Below are 17,217 nucleotides of genomic sequence, written 5' to 3'. Positions count from 1 at the left end.
AGCTTTCCAAAGAAAATCCATGTATGCCTTCTTTCACGCTACTCTCACACACTGAAGAAGCTTCTCACACCACGTATCAATACTGCTTTGTTTGTAGGGAAAAATAAACATCCAACATAGAACTTTCAATATCACCAAAGAATTTCCTATCATGTGAACAGCACTATAAAAGAATGATGCTTTCACGAGTTAAAGCACATTAGAAGTTTACAATAATGATGTAACTGCTTCACAGTTTCAGGAATGCGGTAATCTCAGATAAATAAATTAATCAGGTCTGCCTTTAGCTTTAGGTTTCATTATAGAAATTAAGGTTGTTTGGAGTGGGTTTTTTAATCCACATTGAATCTTGATGGACTTGCTTTCATTCAAATCTTTAATGAACTGCAAAATTAACACAAAAAGACCTACCAAACGGTTTTCATCAAATACTTCAAAAAGGAGTCTGTGTTTCTGAGGATTAACCTATGAAAAAGAAGAATAGTTATAATTAACACATATACTCAACTCCAGCTCTTGTCTTCAGCAAAATCTTTGTGTCTATGCAGAAGGAAAGAAATGCCAAAGGTCTCTATTAAAACAGTAAATTTATACCTTCCTGCCATTCTACTATGCAATGCATTTCTATTAGAACCAGTAAGCCACAACTGGTACTATCCCAAACTGTTTCTAAATCCACATACATGCTTTTGAACATTCACAGAATAAAGAAGGCAACATCAAGATTAAAAATGTAACATTTCTGCCAGAGTTAACAAATCTATATCTAAGGAAAGCAGTTTTTGAGCCTTTTAGAACATTAATTGTAGAGTTATTTCTGAATTAGGGAAGAGTTCTGAAGTAGGGAGAGTACTGAGTAGCTTTTCCCAATGTGTCAGCATAATATCCAACAGGTAATAAGCCTACAAACAAAATCACTTACTCTAAATAAGAGTTCTTCATTCCATTTTGGGTTTAAGGACTATGTGCAGAGGAAGAAAAAAAAAAAAAAAGAGAGCGTTAGTTATACTGATAATTCTGTACGAGTGTACATAATTTCTGATGAATTCTCATATTTCCTGTAGCTTTAACTTTTCCTCTGGAGTTTGATTAAAAAAAAATAACTCAACACAATACCACAAACCCCAAACAAACCCCACCACACCCACACAGATAAGATGACTAACCTTTCTAATAGTTTTTGTCTGAATACTGGTAAGGACTCCATTCACTGGATCATACAATGTCACTTTCACATATGGGTCACTGGTAGGGGAAAAAACCAAACAAGTAGTATGTTGCTCTATGCCCTTTTTGGTCACCGTTATCAGCAGTCAAGTCTTAAAAGGCTCAAATTAATAGCAGTTATGTAGCCAGGGGTTACAATTACTTTGCAAATACCACAGACATTTGTAATTTACAATCATTTCCTACATAGTTTTAGAGATAAAACTAATATAAACACTAGCTGTGATAACGATCATATTAGCTATGCCATTCTGTGTATCAGTACAATTGGACTCTGTCCTCTTTCACAGTTATTTCTCAAGAACAGATTTAATAAACCCTCTCACATTTCAACAAGACATGCATGAAAAAAATCAGTTGTGACTGAAAAATCTTGAAGTATTAAGTATCTTAACACTTTTGAACACCTGGAATTTGAGGTACTTCCTCAAACATGCAACAATTTTACTAAACATTTTATCACTTTGACAGAGCTTGACCCGAATTTTTCTGTTAACAAAAATGTCCTAATATTGTTGCTTAAAATGTCATACTGTCTTTTCCCTTTCTGTAGTACTAAACCCCAACATATTATATCAATATCTACTTTTCATGAACAATTAAAGCATTCAGTTGCTCAGAGTAGTAACAAAAAATGACCATGATTGTCTGCCATACAGCAAAAGAGCATATGGTTTTCACATATTTAAGTTATGATTAGAAAAGCTGATCTGTTTTTGCTTGGAGTAAAAAAAAATATACATGAACAAAAAATTTAAGGGAGATTGTCTGGCTTTAGGGAAAATATTAATTTCACAAGAGAAATTCTTCTATTGCTAAACTGATGTCACTCAGAGCAATTTTGTGCTAAAATAACAACATTCCTGCACATATGCCAAAGCAGCTGACAGCAGAACTTGTACTAAACCATCAATACTTTTCTAGACCCTCTGTACAAAGGCCAGAAGCAAAAGTGGCTTCAGCACAGAATGCATTCTGCCACTTGCCAACTCTACAAGATCCTAAAAGCATTTTAATTACCAGCTCACAAGTCTGATCATTCCTTTGCTAAATGTTAAGCCACTGTTCCTCTGCACATAATTTGAACTGAAACAGTCTTATAGCTACCAGTGTTTAGTACTGTGCTCATTCCAAGTCTTTCAAGCACAGATGAGAACTCTGACTACAACTAAACTCTAGTTATTTTAGCTGCAGCCTACCTGTAGTGAAATACAGACATGGATATATCCTCCATGCAGAGCTATTTCACCATGCAGAGAATAAAACATTCCTCTACTTTGTTTTGCCAATACATAAGATCTATCCAAGTCACTCCTGGACAAGAAAGCAGATATCTTCACGTTTATATAGTCTCTAATAATTTTATAAAGTTGCCAGTTGAAAGAGTTTAAAAGAGTCTGGATTTTTTTTTTCCAAGAGGCACAGAATAATTTACTGAGAACTGAAGAGCTGTTGAAAGAAAATAAAGAAGCAGCTGTCTCTTAATACATTAGCAACACATTCTTACCTGGCTCCTAAGATATCCTTCTTGGCCAGGCCAATTCCAGAAATAACCTTCACTCTGACAATTCGCGTGTTCTCCTTAAAAACAAAGTAACATATTAAAGATGCATTCAGATTTATTTTTCTGGTCTATTTTCAATTAATAATGCTAAAAGAAATTTTGGGCATAATTTTGAGCTCACACTGAAAACTGCAGACTAAATGATGCAGCTACTTTGTGTGACAGAAATAGCTCTATCAACTCAGACACATCTGCATGGACCACAGAAGCTTTCACCTAATGGTATCTTGGCATTCATCAGAGGGAGGCAAACAGACTGACAATATTTATTTCCTGGGCAGAATGAAAAGGGTATAAAATTTATCAAAATAGTTTAATAAAGCAGTAATAAACTATGGGAAAAAAATTCAAGAATGAAAAATTCTTGCATCTATTTTTGGTTAACAACACAGAGAGGTCACATTAAAATATCAGGATTTCTTGTATGACCTGCCAGCAGAGTATGGGTTTTTTAAGAAACCAAAAAATATTTTAGTTACACATTATACAAATTAGCTTCACAAGGGTGATGTAAGTAATTGCACTTCTCCTGTTAATTAATACAGCTGCACAGTCCTACATGGCTCATCTGATAAGGTACTGAATTCAAGAGGGAAAAAAATCCCAACAGCTGTGACCATATCAGAGGAGGAAGACAAATGAGCAACTGTTCTCTGGAAAGCAAAAAGCTTTCCAGATGAAGGGCTGTTTGTAGGAGATGGTGGGTCAGAGACACTTGTGAGGAAAGCTGACCCAGTCTAGGTTAAGGAGTTAAACAGATACAAGAGCAATGGGTGAAGCACTGGGTGTTCTCCCTGGGGGCTTCCCGAATTCCACATACTATTGAAAGTGCTTTCTAAAGGAGACTCCTAGGAAGCACTAATAATGCTTTATCATTGGTCTCCTATATAACCACAGGGCTAGACTCCTTAACCAATCCCCATTGGAATGGTTCTTAAAGCTAATGGAGAGAACTGCATCCTAATCCTGAGGCAGGAACTACTAGCTAAAAATGTAAAACTGAGAACAGACCATTAAATTAAAAAAAAAAAAAAAAAAAAAAAAAAAAAAAGTAAGCAAGTTTCTCCCACCCTCTACAGTTAGAGGTGATTGCCCGGGAACTGAAATGAACATCTACAATGTCCACCCACTGACAAAACAATCAATTGTCCAAGTCAATTCCAGCCAAGTCACAAGTCTATCTTTGGCCTTCACCTCAAAGGAAATTGTCTCCTACTAGATACACTAAGAATTCAGAAAAAGAAGACCAACAAACAAACCCTCCCAGCACTGCCCACTAGAAAGTGGCCTAAACTTTCAAAATTCTTAGTCATGATCAGGCATTTAATGTACATAACAATATCAAGTGTTTTATGACAACAACAGAACTGACCTGATTTAAGGAAACATAAGTAAAAAAACTATGTTGGCACCAAATTAAGAAGAGCTATTTGTTAATGCTTTTATATATCACAAATACCCTAATGTATCCACCCATCTTACATTCTAAAACAATGTCCAGTTTATCTTCTACCCAGTACTTGGCTTCAGTGACATTCAACATCAGTGAGTTTCTGCAGTGATTCAAGAAGAGTCCCCCGTGTGCATTTCCCCTCTCCCTGAGCACCTCTGCACTGCACCCAGAGCACCCTGACTCCCTTCCAACAGGAGGATGGGCCTCAGCCACAGCCCACAGGACCCAACGGACAGAAATCAGCTTGACAAACAACCCCACCTTTTCCTTCTCAGAAAAAGACTGAGAGCCGACGCTGATGTAGGACACACAGCCTGAAAAGACAAATGGCTTTTCTTGTATCTGCATTCAGTTGCTTAGACCACGAGATTTGTTCCATTATTCAAGCATGAGAACAGCAAAGACAATTAGATGCTTTTGGGCACAGACATCCCAGAGTCAGGCTTAAGAGTGCATCAGTGTAGTCCACACAGGGGAGATCCCGGAATAGGATCCATGCTCCTGAGATTTTAAAGTTGGCTTAATCACATGGCTTGTTTACTTGTATCATAATAAAGATATGAAAGCTATTTTACAGAAAGACAAATTGCTTTGCACATAGCCTCAGGAAACTAGAAGCCACAAACCCAATGCTGGCATGCTGAAGGTTGATTTAAACATGCCTTGCTGAAAGAAAGGTTATTATTTATTTGGGGTCAGTGCCAAACTAGGACAGCATTTTAGTTAGCTGAGCAGAACAACTAACCAAACCACCATGAAAGTATGAAAAAGTATGCCCCACAGAAACACCCTTGTAGATTAACAGAAAAACAGTTCTAAATAATTCCTGAATTGTTCACAACAATCTTCCCAATAGATCTCCTTTTTCACATTCACATTTTCAACTATCAGCTCTCACTGCCAAAAGCCACCACACCCCCTTTTGTTTTTTTTAAACTGATAGGTGACACTGAATGCCCTCTTCTCCCTTTCCCAAGCTATGGAGATTAGAAACTTCAGGAAAAAACCCATGCTAACAAGCAAGGGCAATACATAATCTCAATATATGAGGTTCCTCATTCTCTGGTCACACCGGTGTGCAATGAACATCAGGGGAAGTTCAGACAGCTTGATCCAAACCCAGTCAGAAGGGCCTGACACTGGAAGGAACCATTTTGCCATGACCCCACACATCCTGAAGAGGCAGAGCCTGCAGACAGGATACTGGGCTGGGCTGTGACCATCCGACCTTTCCTCCTCACTCACCCAGAATCACTGAGGAACTGCTGCCACAAACACACTGATCCCAGAAAGCAGTGAACAGCCAAAGAGCTCCAGGACCTTTTGAAGCTCATTTCATGCAGACAAAAATTAGGCCATGCAAGCTCTGCAATGGAGATAGAACATCAGATACTTGATTCTCACAGGAAACAGATTCAAAATCAGAATTTCATGCTTTGAAAGGCAATTTTGAACCTCATCCTCTTCATTCACCTTTGCTCAGGAGATCCTTATTTGCCTTCTTCATAGCCACATACAAGAAAATGTGGATCAGTAACTCCTGTAGATCCATAGGCAGCTGCAACATGAGTGTTTTTGTGGTTCAAAAAATACACAGGCTGCAGCCTGTACCTTTTACACTTCCACACTGACTACAGATGCTCTCAAGCTTGTCTTGCTACTCTTTTATGCCACTGTCGTGCTTCCAGTGGTTCTTGTGGCAGAGGAGGGGACAGGCACCTAGCCAGTAAACAGGAACACACCAGCTATGCCCAGCAGCACTGCAGTTTATCTAAGAGACTGCTCTCTCAGCCCAGTTTATCTCCTCAAGAGTCTCTTCCTGGATATAAATGTCTACCCATGCTTCTGCAGTCCTGACATTAACTTGAACAGGTCAATCTGAATTTATTCTGTCTGTACAGCTGAAGAAACTGAGCATTCTCTGCTGCTTTGCACACACAGGTTTAGTGCCCTTGTACCCAGCTGCTCTGTAGCACAGACATGCACACAGCAGCCCATCAAAGGCAGCAGCTCTGGGCACAGACTTGTACAGGGATTGTTTGTACAGATGGAACAAGGACATTCAGCTTCTTTTGACAACTTCTGACTGCCAGCCATTCCAGAGGCTGGAGGCAAAAAAACAAACAAAAAGAAGAATACAGTAATGTTACAACTGCATTGTTAAGCTGTTCCCTCTGAGAATGTAAGTAACCCAATATGAATCAGGTAAAAACAGCAAATGGAAATAGAAGAAATATTGTTGAAACTACTGAATTTGCCAGGGAGTGGCTGCACACTGTATCACTTAGGCTGCTCCCAACAAAATCAAGCTTAAATTGTTTTTAGGGGGTATATAGTATTTTAAAGCTATGGAAGAGGAGAATATTACAGAGACTAAACTATCCAAAATGTCTTGGTCTGATTAAGTGAGACAAAACATCCTTTTCAGAGCTGAGTCAGCAAGATAGTTATCTTATTATCAACTTCCAGGTTTTATATTACTCTATTGTTAGTATGTTCTAAAGTACATGTTCAAGATGCTAGTCAAAATACCTAGGACTAAATAAACCACGTCATTTTCACCATCTCTAATAATTAATCTATTTACTAACAGATACTGTGTAACAAGGGATGAAATAAAAGGTTTCCGAGCCAGCATGTTGACAATCAGTAACTTAAAGCTTTAAAGGCAATGTTTTCCAGCTTGCGATTCTTGGAACTGTTAATAAAACAGAAATTATTTTTATGTGTGCCTTAAAATAGTTGTAAAATGTGTTCTCAGAGCAGCAAAGCAAGTTTTAAACTAATAAAGTGGTACTTGCAGAAGACAACAGTTTCATTTCCACAAAAGTCACTATGAAACTACCTATGTCAAATGAATATATATTAAGATGAGATATTCTTGAATTGTTCATTTTGGACAAGAAAACAGCACTTGGAAAAAATTTCAACCTTATAAGGAGTTCAAAACTTGTTCACAACCTCGAGAATGGAATGGTCTTGCCTGGCTTACAGTCAATAATTACAAAGGACAGGTATTAACAAACTGTTCATTCTCACCCCTATCCTTTCCAACTTCACATGGCAGGAAAATAACACTAAAGACAACTGGGAGAGCGAGTCCTGCCTTAGAACTCCAAGAGAGAGCAGAAGACAGAAGAAAAATATAAGGAGGAAGAAAGGGTGAGGAAAAAAGGCAGAGATCAAGAAATGGTGACATTTAATGACTATAGTCAAAGCCAAGATGGTTAATTTAATGTAAAACATAAAATGGTAGTATCTGGTGGACTATTAGATAGCTTTTTTTAAGGAAGCCAATATAAAAATGACTGAGTAGTCTTACAGAGAACACTTGGTAGTAAACAATTCCTCTAGGCAATAACATCCTGTTATTCTTTTGTTCCTGTTAGATGGGTCAAGAATCAACTACCACTAAAGCCAAGATAAGCACCAAAGCTTATTACAACAATAAAACAGTACAGTAGCATCAGCTTTAAAGATTCTGGCAATATCAGGAGCTATATATTAAGGCATTCTTAAGATTCCTGTCTGCATATAGTTCTCATTTGAAAGAAAGCACTTCCCACAGAATGGGGAGCCTTAGGTGGAGAAAAGTACTTCCTGCAATAATCAGACTTCTCAGATGAGGCAGCCACACATGTTAGGTGACACCTAAGTGATAGCAAGTCACTTAGCACCATCACTTCATTTCACCAGGAGATGGGAAAAGGGAAGGAAACTTTCCCATTTGACCACTGCTTCACAACCCAGAGAACACTGTCCCCTCTACAGTGACCAACAGAGCTGAACCTTTTTTCTATGAAGAAATTATTTCAAACTAAACAAAGTTTTAGATTGAGAAAAATTCCTATTATAAAACTACATTAACTGATCATTCAAACATAATGAAAGTCATTAACTTCCTCCTGCCAGTTACAGATCAGTCTTACTAATTAACTAGAAGAATTTAATTGTACCATGTGAGCATTTTGTGCTCATAAGTACGAGTCTCATCCATCAAGAAATGCTGGCTGTTACTACAGATTGTATTTAACAGCTGCATTTGACTACAAATTAAGGAAGAAATTCACGACAACAGAAGTCCACTAATGGAGTTACCAATTTGTCAACAGAATTTAAAAAAACCCCACCCCAAAACCCTCCAAACAATCACCAAACAATTTTTCACTATGTGCAACCCAGTAGCCATAACAGTCCCACTCAGTGTTTATTAGTTCAGTGTAAAGGAAAGGCTCAAAAAAACCCCAAATAACAACAAAACACAAACAGAGGGGCATCAATTGGCTTCTGGAAACCACCAGATCTACACAAATTACACTGCTGTTCAAAAAATGCAAGTGAATTCCAAACAAAATCAGGAAGACTACAAGCCAGCAAGCTTCATTATTTCTACAAGAGTCTCAACTCTAATCCAGATTCATGGGATTCTAGGACATGTCTTGCAATGGTAAAGTCCTTCACAGCCTGGAAAAAATTGAGAGCCTTTCTAAATCACAGAGACACAAACGTCTATTTTTCCTGTTTGAGTGTCTGTATAAGAACAGTCAAATATAGCAGATATGTCATACAGAATCACTGGGGAGGCCATAGACTTTGAACAGGAACTGAAGCACTGGGCAGCCTCAAGCTCAGGCACAAAGGAGCCAAACAACATTTCTGGTTTTGTCAGAGGCAATCCAAAAGAAGATTAGCCCATGCCAGTCTCTGAAGTCATGTCTGAAACATTCCTACACATCAGCATCATCTCCAAAAGACAGCAATAGGAGAAGAGTTGTGGGGTAAAGCGTGCAGAAGTAGGGAAGACAAACCATGTATCCTGGTCATTCCCCTCACCAACTACAAGCTAAGTAACCATAAACAACCTGCTCCAGTAGCAGATCCTAAAGGAACATAACAATGTATCTAAAGCTTTCCAGAACGAAATACCATACACCTATGAGAAGTCTTGGGTGACCTGCAGTAAACAAGAATACATTCTACACAGAGTAGTTCTCAAGTGACTGAGAAAGCTGAAATGACAAACATATGCAAAGAAGTGTATTTTTGCATATGAGAAGTTCTCATTTCAAGATTCATCCCTGAAAGCAACCAAACATAACAGATGCAAAAGATCTAAAAATCTACCTAACTTAGAGTGTTATCTGGGCAACATAAAAAGAGCTGAACAAAGTAAGTCTTCAGTTCAGGCTGGGAGCGTAGGAACTCTGACATACAGACATCTGTAAATTAAACTGGCTATGAAAGACATCTGTATAGGCAATCAGTGTTGTTTTACTGAATGCCATCCCAAAGCCCTACAGTGGGAGCAGGTATTATGATAGAAAACAGAAACAGATACCAGACAACTTTCGAGAAATTTTATTTTTAACACAGCAAACCACTGAGAAAAATGTAATTCCTTCTGTAACCAAAATAATAACAGTGCATTAGCTAAGCTATCAACAATTCTTGCTTCAGTCTTTGAAAGAGCATTCCACAATTACTGTTAGAAAATACTGTATTTAGTAGTGCAGTCAATTGTCACAAAAATACAGTAAGTGGAAGTGAATAAATACCTCGTCAGAAAATGCTTGATCAAAGTGATTAATGTACAGAAACCCAAGTCTTAACAACTGGAAAGTTTTGTATGAGAAAGTCCCTCTTCCAAAACCCCACTAGGACAAAGAAAGGCAGCAGCAGTTGTGTCAGTCTGCTCTTGTGGGTGTGAACCAACACCTGTCCCTGCATTCAAAGGAAGACCGAGCATGGCAAGAGCAGGCAGGGCTCCCACACCACAAAGTCTGCAGCAGGGAATGTTCCCAGCTGATGGCTCCAAGGAACCTGGCAAACAGTGCTGTGAGAGGAGTGTGACCTGCTGGGAAGAAGGAAGTACACTTTATCGCATTCCTTTCCCCTTTGAAAAAAAGTTACTAGGGTGATAAAAAGCAACATGTTCTTCTTATTTCCATACCATTCGAGATCTACTTTTCTACTGCTAAGACCTTGGTCTGAATATAGAATATTGTTTTTCCCATGTTGATCTTACTAGAGCTCATTATTTCAATACTCAACTAAGCCACAAGTCCTGTGGGTGACAGGATACCTTTACAAAAGAAAAACTGAACCAGAGAAATTAAGAACTGCATCTGCAACTCAGATACCTATATACAGCATATACAAGACCCCACTGTATCCACAATAACTTCAATTACACCTTTTTAATCCCAGCTTCTTTTTGTGTCAGCAACATCCTATTGGCATTCCTTTATTAAGTCCAAGTGATTAATACACCATTAAAAAAGAAATCTGTCATAAATGCCTACCTTGAGTTGTGGTGATGGAATCCAAACCCTAATAGTGCACTCAATTGCCTCAACAATTACACCAACTTCTCCTCACCTGCCTTGCTGACTAACAATTCATTTATAATTATTATATTTGCCATAGGATCATATCCAAAAGCTGTAACAAGAGGTTTTGCAGACAGTATTGCTTTCTTTCATTAGATAGTTCTGATTTACACCCCAAGTAAATCCATCTTACAGAAGAGGCCCCAGAGCAGCCCTGGGGAAGCAGCAGCATGCAGACAAACTATGACAAGACTGCAAAACAATGCAGGGAGACAACAGAAAAGTCCTTGATGATACTTTCAATATGACTTGGGTTTCTGATCATGTTTTTCTTGTGCTTCTGTGTATACAATCTTCAAGATTGCAGTATCTTCACTAAACTGCCTGAAGACAGAAAAAGACCATCCAAGGAGGGAGAACTCTATATTCCATTCTAGTATCCTAGGCAAAAGCAGCTAGAAGAGCAGTTTTCTTGGAACCCTAAGATCCTTTGTTTTGTCATTTCTGCATGCAGAATCTCACATGGAAATTATGAAGATAACTGAGCAAGTTCTTTACATGAGAATCAGTATGTACTCACTGAATATTATCATCTCTGAGCATAAACAAACTGCACTTTTCACATATGTCACTTGAAAAAGTTTGGCTAAGCTCTTGAATTGCAGAAAAAGTTGGATCTGATAGATTTTTTACATGGTTTCTCCCCTTTCCCCCAGCTGTTCCAAAGAAACATATTTATGCTCAAAATGATAGAGGGAAGATCAGAGTTGTTCAATTTTAAGCAGATTTCAAAATATTTTCCTCATAGCTAGGGAGGCTACAAAGCAGCTGGACTGAACAAAGCTTAACGAAGTTAAAATAGAGAGCCTAAGGCATAGAATGTTTTAGTACAACTACACAGCCTCAGAAAGTTACTAGCAACTGAAAACAGGATCTTGCAATAGGAAGTGTTATGCAACCCTTGCAGTATGCAGTGCTAATTTTGTATTAGAAATCCTATGTACTTCAAATACTAAGATGAAGAAAAAAAAGTCATTTAAGAGCTTTTTAGTTACTTGTCCAGAAATAAAGCACAACATGAGAAAGGGAGCCATGCTAACAAGACAAGGAATAGTATTTTCGAGCTTTAACAAACTGAATTCCTGTTATGGATTCAACAAGTATGCATTGACAAAGAAATCATCACTGCCTGGACACAAAAAAGAGCTGATCAGAGACAATCTCGGTAATTTATCCTGTTGGCTCAAAGACAACATCACTGACATTTCACACAGGTCACCAAACAGCTTTCAGAGACACTGCTTTTAGTCTTCCTGCATCTGCAATTTTAGAACTCCCCTGACTTTTCTTCTTGATAAAGTTAACTATTCCATAACATCCTGCCCCATGCACAAGCCTCGGTCACAACGCAAAAGCCAACTCCACCTGTCTGTCACTTACACCCGGTAACAGGTACCTCATCCCCGGCCACCCTCCTAAAGATCCACGTGCTCGGGAACTACGACCTCGGGACAGAGGCCACTGCAGGGGTCACCTGCAGCCACCCACGGCTTTATTGCAGAAAACTCACTGGAACACCGACGGGATTTCACACTCCCGCTATGGCAGTGCCGGGATGAGCCCCGTCGCTCAGGCACCGCGCTCCCTTCTGTACCGCTCTAATCCGCGCAGCGCTCTGTCACAGCACCCGTGACAAAGCCCGGAACAAAGACGCGATTCTCCGGTACCGGGAAGAGAGCGGGAGGAGAAGAAATCCCGCTTCGCTCCGTCACGAGGAAGTTGGGAGCGCACGCGGATCGCTCCGTCCATGGAGGAGGCTGCACAGCCCTCGAGGGGCGGACAGGAATGCCGGTGCCGGGCGGCGCGGCAGCCGCCACCTCCCGGCGGGCCGGGGCGCGGAGCAGCCGGCACCGGGGGCCGGTCCCGCCGGGACCCCCCTCATCGCCTCACCTCGCCCCGCTCCCCCGCCCCGCGCCACGCCGCAGCGGGTCCGCGGGCAACACCCGCCCCGCAGGGGGTTCAGCCCCCGGAGAAGCCGCCGCCCGGGCCCCGCGGAGAGGGCGGCGGGAGGCGCGGGGGGCGGCAGAGGCCTCGCTCACCTCCTCGCCCGGCAGCCCGAGCACCTCCGCAGGAGACGCCGCCATGGCCGCGCGGCGCGCGCCCCCCGCCGCCGTGTTTACCTACGCCCCGCCCCAGGCCCCGCCCCGCGCCCGCCCCGGGCTCCGCCCCGCTCCTCTTCCCGTCGTCTGATTGGCGCGCGGGGCCTCGGCCCCACCCACCCGGATGTCTGCGACGCCTTCCGATTGGCTCTCGCTCCATGCCCCGCCTGGAGACACGCGCCGCGCGGGCAGCCTGAGGGGGCGCGCGGCCGCCGCCCTCAGCCCCGCCGCCCCTGAGGAGCCGCGCCGCGCTGTGCTCCGCCCTGCCCGCCCCGGCAGCCCTACCCAGCGCCGCCGCGGGATAACGCCGCCTTTCTGAAATGTTTCCCGGTGGTTTACACTGTCGACGTCTTTCTTTACAGAATCTATTATGTTGAGAAAGACCCCTGAGATCATCGGGTACAACCTATGACCGAACACCACCGTGTCAACTAGACCAAGGCACCAAGTGTCCAGTCTTAAACACCTCCAGGGACGGTGACTCTACCACCTCCTTGGGCAGCCTGTTCCAATACCTAATCACCCTTGGTATGAAGAAATTCTTCCAAATGTCCAACCTAAAACTCTCCTGCTGCATCTTAAGATTGTTTTTGCACCTCTGATAGCTAGGCCCAAGCTATGGAGCTCTTGCCTAACCCCTCGTACTCAGGGAACATGAAATTGCAAAAATTTGGGGAAAAGGGAGAGGAAAAAAGGACTTTGCCCGCCAGGATGAGGCAGTGCTGCCTTGCAGCGTGCTCTGAGGAGGAAGGAAGTCCCAGCTGTGTGAGGAGCTGACCTGACATAACACCCAAACGAGGAGAGTGCCAGAGGACAATAAAAAACAAACCGTAAAAGCCATGTTTGAAATCAAAACAACGATGTTGTCAAGACTTTTCTCGATAAAAAAATCTGCTTGCCCCCCACGCCTGGTTCAAGCCTGTGAATCAATCCCTGAGGAATCCCGCCCTGAGCACCCGCCTTTCCAGCAGGCAGGGGACAACAGCAAGAGCTGTGCTAAAAAAGCTGTAAATAGAGTGGTTTAGTATGAGCTTTGTAACCTATAAGCCTTTCTACAAGCCTAAGCCAAACTCCTCCAGGCACTGCAGAGTCTGGGAGTGCAGAGAACATACCTTCCCCCTTAGGCTGAACATGTTGAAAATCACGGGTCACTGACAACAAACAAATGTAGCAGCACCTGTACTGGCAAGGAACCAGGGTCTTTCGTCACCTTTCCACTGATCCAGCCTGGCCCCTCATGCCCTGGGTGACCCAGTTCCGCCATCACCATCTGATGAGAAACTCTTCCCTTTCCAAAACAAACAAAGGCCCAGCTCAGCCCTCTGGACTGTGCCCCGGGCAGGCCATGGAACAGCCAGGTAACACCTCCTCAGAGAGACTCGGGCAAACCTGTGCCCATTGTCACACACACACATTCTCCTTCCAGGGGCTAACCAGATGCTCCAAGGAAATGCAATCTCAACATCAACATCAGTTTGTGTGTGTCCCAAAATCAGTGTAGGGTATTACCTATGCAAATTCAGGCAAGTATCTTACAAACAGACAAAGTGGCATTTGGGTAAGTGCTTCATAGCCAATTGGTAGATTTACTTGGGGAAACAATGTCTGTTACAAGACCAAACAAGAATGCTTGGAAAATAAGATCCAGAAAAGTTTTTGGGTATTTCAAAATAAACAGCCCTCTTCTGTTTCTGAATTGACCCTCTGGACACCCAAAGTTTCCAATTCCTTTGGCTCAGCTTTGCCTACATCACTCTTCCAGCACAAGTTTAGAGGTTTGTCCAAATTTAAATTTCTGTGTAACAGCCAAGGCAGGAAAATCTGCCTAAGTTACAACAGGCGTGATTTCCAGGTCCAGCTTTTTCTGGGATTGAGTATAACGAAGTTTAGTAAATTCTTGTTACGGCTTGCTAGAAAAAGCATGTGGGTTTGTGGCTGTCAAACACGAACACTGTGGGTTTTGCAGCGCTGTCTCCCATACTCTGCTGGAGTGTACAAACCATGTCAAACAGAAATCATCAGAGCCCCAAAAGCTCACAGTTGAGGTTTTTTGTTTTGTTTTTCAAAATTGTATTGGTTAGTCTAATAAAAGATACTCTTGTATTTCTCCCTATAAATATCTTACTACACTTTACTGTCACTAGCCAGAACTCTGTCTGCCTTTCTGCAGTCTCAGCTTTCCTGTACAGTTAAGGCTATAGGAAGAAGCATCCTAAAGTCCTTTTTAATAAAGGTTTCCATTGTGAATATTTTATTAGCACATTATTTATTGGGCTTTTCCGTAGGACATCAAAACTCAAACATTGAATTTTAAATAATGTGTCATTTCAGTAACTTTGAAAATTAAATTAATGCCCTTTTGAAATTTACAACAGGACATTAACATACTCATTTTGTTATATTACGTTTTTTAAGTAGCAGATTAACATAGCACTAACACATTTTTTGTGTGGAAAGACCACTGACTGTCCAGAATAGGAGTTAGAACAGAGTCAATGCCCAAATCCATAACCAGATGACCTGCCATGAACAGATCAGAAACACAGAACTTGTGTTTCTGGGTTTGATACCCAGAGGCATCCATATATTAAAGGAAGGTCTATGTGCATTTTCAGTGGGATCAATAGTTATCTCCAATATTCCAGCAAGATATCTATTGCTTCACCTAAATTATTATTTTACTTAAAAATGGGGGAACATAAACCACAATATGTTTGTTAACATACATTCAGTTCTTACATTAGATATCTATTTCCAGCATTTAATATTTTATGGTGTTATGCTATTACAAACTATTAGTGGAAGAGAGCTCTTCTGAAAGCAATTAATTGATTTTCAGTTGCAGAGAATAACCTGAATTTGGATCATCTAAGTGCAATGGAACACTTTGTATATCCACACCAAAATCTGTTCATATCTTATCTCATTACTCCTTTCCAATAGTGAGTTCTTATCTGGTAACAAATTTGACTTTTCCTGCCATCTAAACTAACCTTCAGTCCCATGAAAAATCAAAAATTTACTAAGTTGTTTTTTTTGTTTGTTTTTTTTTTTAATCCATCTCTAAGCTGATGGTATTCACTCTGATAGATCCAATTTGTGGTTTGAATCTTATATACATTTATGATACATGGTTTGTGTCTTTCTTGATCATAAATGCTTTTCCTAGGCCAAAGAGAATCTGTGCACCATAATACTCAACTACTTTGAAAAAACCCCAACAAAGCAGTGTTTGCTTTTAAAGGAGGAAATTATGTGTATGAAGGAGATTTGTTTCAGAATTCCAAAGGGTTATCACAATAGTCTTTCATTTAAGAATATATGTTAACTATAGAGACAGTTAAGTGATAAAACCTGGGACATCAAGTAACACCAAAGTACGTTTTAACTTATTAAATGTAGGATACACTTTTGCTACAGAGGATTTTAAACCAAACTGGATACATTATCTTTGCTGGTCTTCCTTTAAACCAAAGGAATAGAAGTCTTTTTAACTGCAACTAAACAACAACAACAACAAACCCAGATGCAAATGGCAGAAACAGATTTTTGTCCTATTGTCTTTTGTTCTACTGAGTCATACAACAGAAAATGTTATGAACCACTCACAATGTCACAGTGACAGGCAAATGGAAAACTGTGTACAACAGGGAATTAATAGAAAAAATTTGAGTCATGAGTCACTGCTATGACTAAGAGAAATAAACACCTATTGGTATCCTAATAACCTCAATTTCTTTACTATCAAGGTAATGTCTCAGTAAAGAGGCTAATGCAGAGATGTAGTTAAAAGCCCAAGAGTTAACACTCTTGTTGGCTCTTCTGTTAAATACAGGCCAGATTCTGGCATTTAATACTAGCTTTGAAACACCATGACAACAAGATGCAAAACTGATACAAACATAAAGGTTTAAATTTTGTAAGCAAGAACTTCAGTCTGGTAGTCACTCCAGGCTGGCAGCTGTCTCTGCATTGCATTGCAACCGGGCTGTTAGCTCATTTGCAGATTTTCACCAGCCCCTTCCTGCTCTTTTTCACTCTCAGCTCTCCAAAGTCACAGGTTCTGTTTTCCTGAGCTTTTCTCCTTTCCCTTAAAAGCAGCATATCCTTGTTTGGATACATGTGCTTTCTGTGTTGCCTGAAGCCAAGGCACTGCCTCCAGCAGCCTCAAGCCCTGCAGCTCTGCAGGATGACAGCGAGGTGTGACCATCACCCAGGGACAGACCAGATGCGAACCAGAAATTCTCTGCTCAAGTAGCTCCTTTTCCAGGGCAACCTGCAGACAAAATTTAACACTGCTCTCCAAGCGTGGGCCTGTGTTCCCCAGGCACCAACACCTGCCTTGGGCCAGCTCCCTTCTTCCGTCTCCCAGGAAAGATGCTGAGCTCTCCAACTCTCACAGGAGAGAACAGAAAGATATAAAAAATGTTTTTCCTGATTTTTGTGACTTGTATAACAGTTTACAAGCAATTTCTTTTCAAAATA

At 41.0% G+C, this 17,217-nt stretch overlaps 1 protein-coding gene across 1 annotated transcript in view; it reads right to left on the bottom strand.

Annotated features, from left to right (window-relative positions):
- The window catches only part of NEDD4 (NEDD4 E3 ubiquitin protein ligase), a gene marked incomplete at its 5' end in the record, with an annotated part of 49,308 nt that extends 36,430 nt beyond the window's left edge, over nucleotides 1-12,878 (bottom strand). Inside the window, 5 exons of the mRNA XM_083871141.1 lie at nucleotides 412-465; nucleotides 923-961; nucleotides 1,167-1,245; nucleotides 2,735-2,808; nucleotides 12,673-12,878. Coding sequence (XP_083727267.1) covers nucleotides 412-465; nucleotides 923-961; nucleotides 1,167-1,245; nucleotides 2,735-2,808; nucleotides 12,673-12,717 — 291 coding nt within the window. The remainder of the gene's footprint in view (nucleotides 1-411; nucleotides 466-922; nucleotides 962-1,166; nucleotides 1,246-2,734; nucleotides 2,809-12,672) is intronic.
- Between the last annotated feature and the right edge of the window lie 4,339 nt (nucleotides 12,879-17,217).

This window comes from Zosterops lateralis (assembly GCF_965231275.1).
Source record: "Zosterops lateralis genome assembly, chromosome: 13".
NCBI lineage: Eukaryota > Metazoa > Chordata > Aves > Passeriformes > Zosteropidae > Zosterops > Zosterops lateralis.
This window is presented reverse-complemented; position numbering and strand designations above follow the sequence as displayed.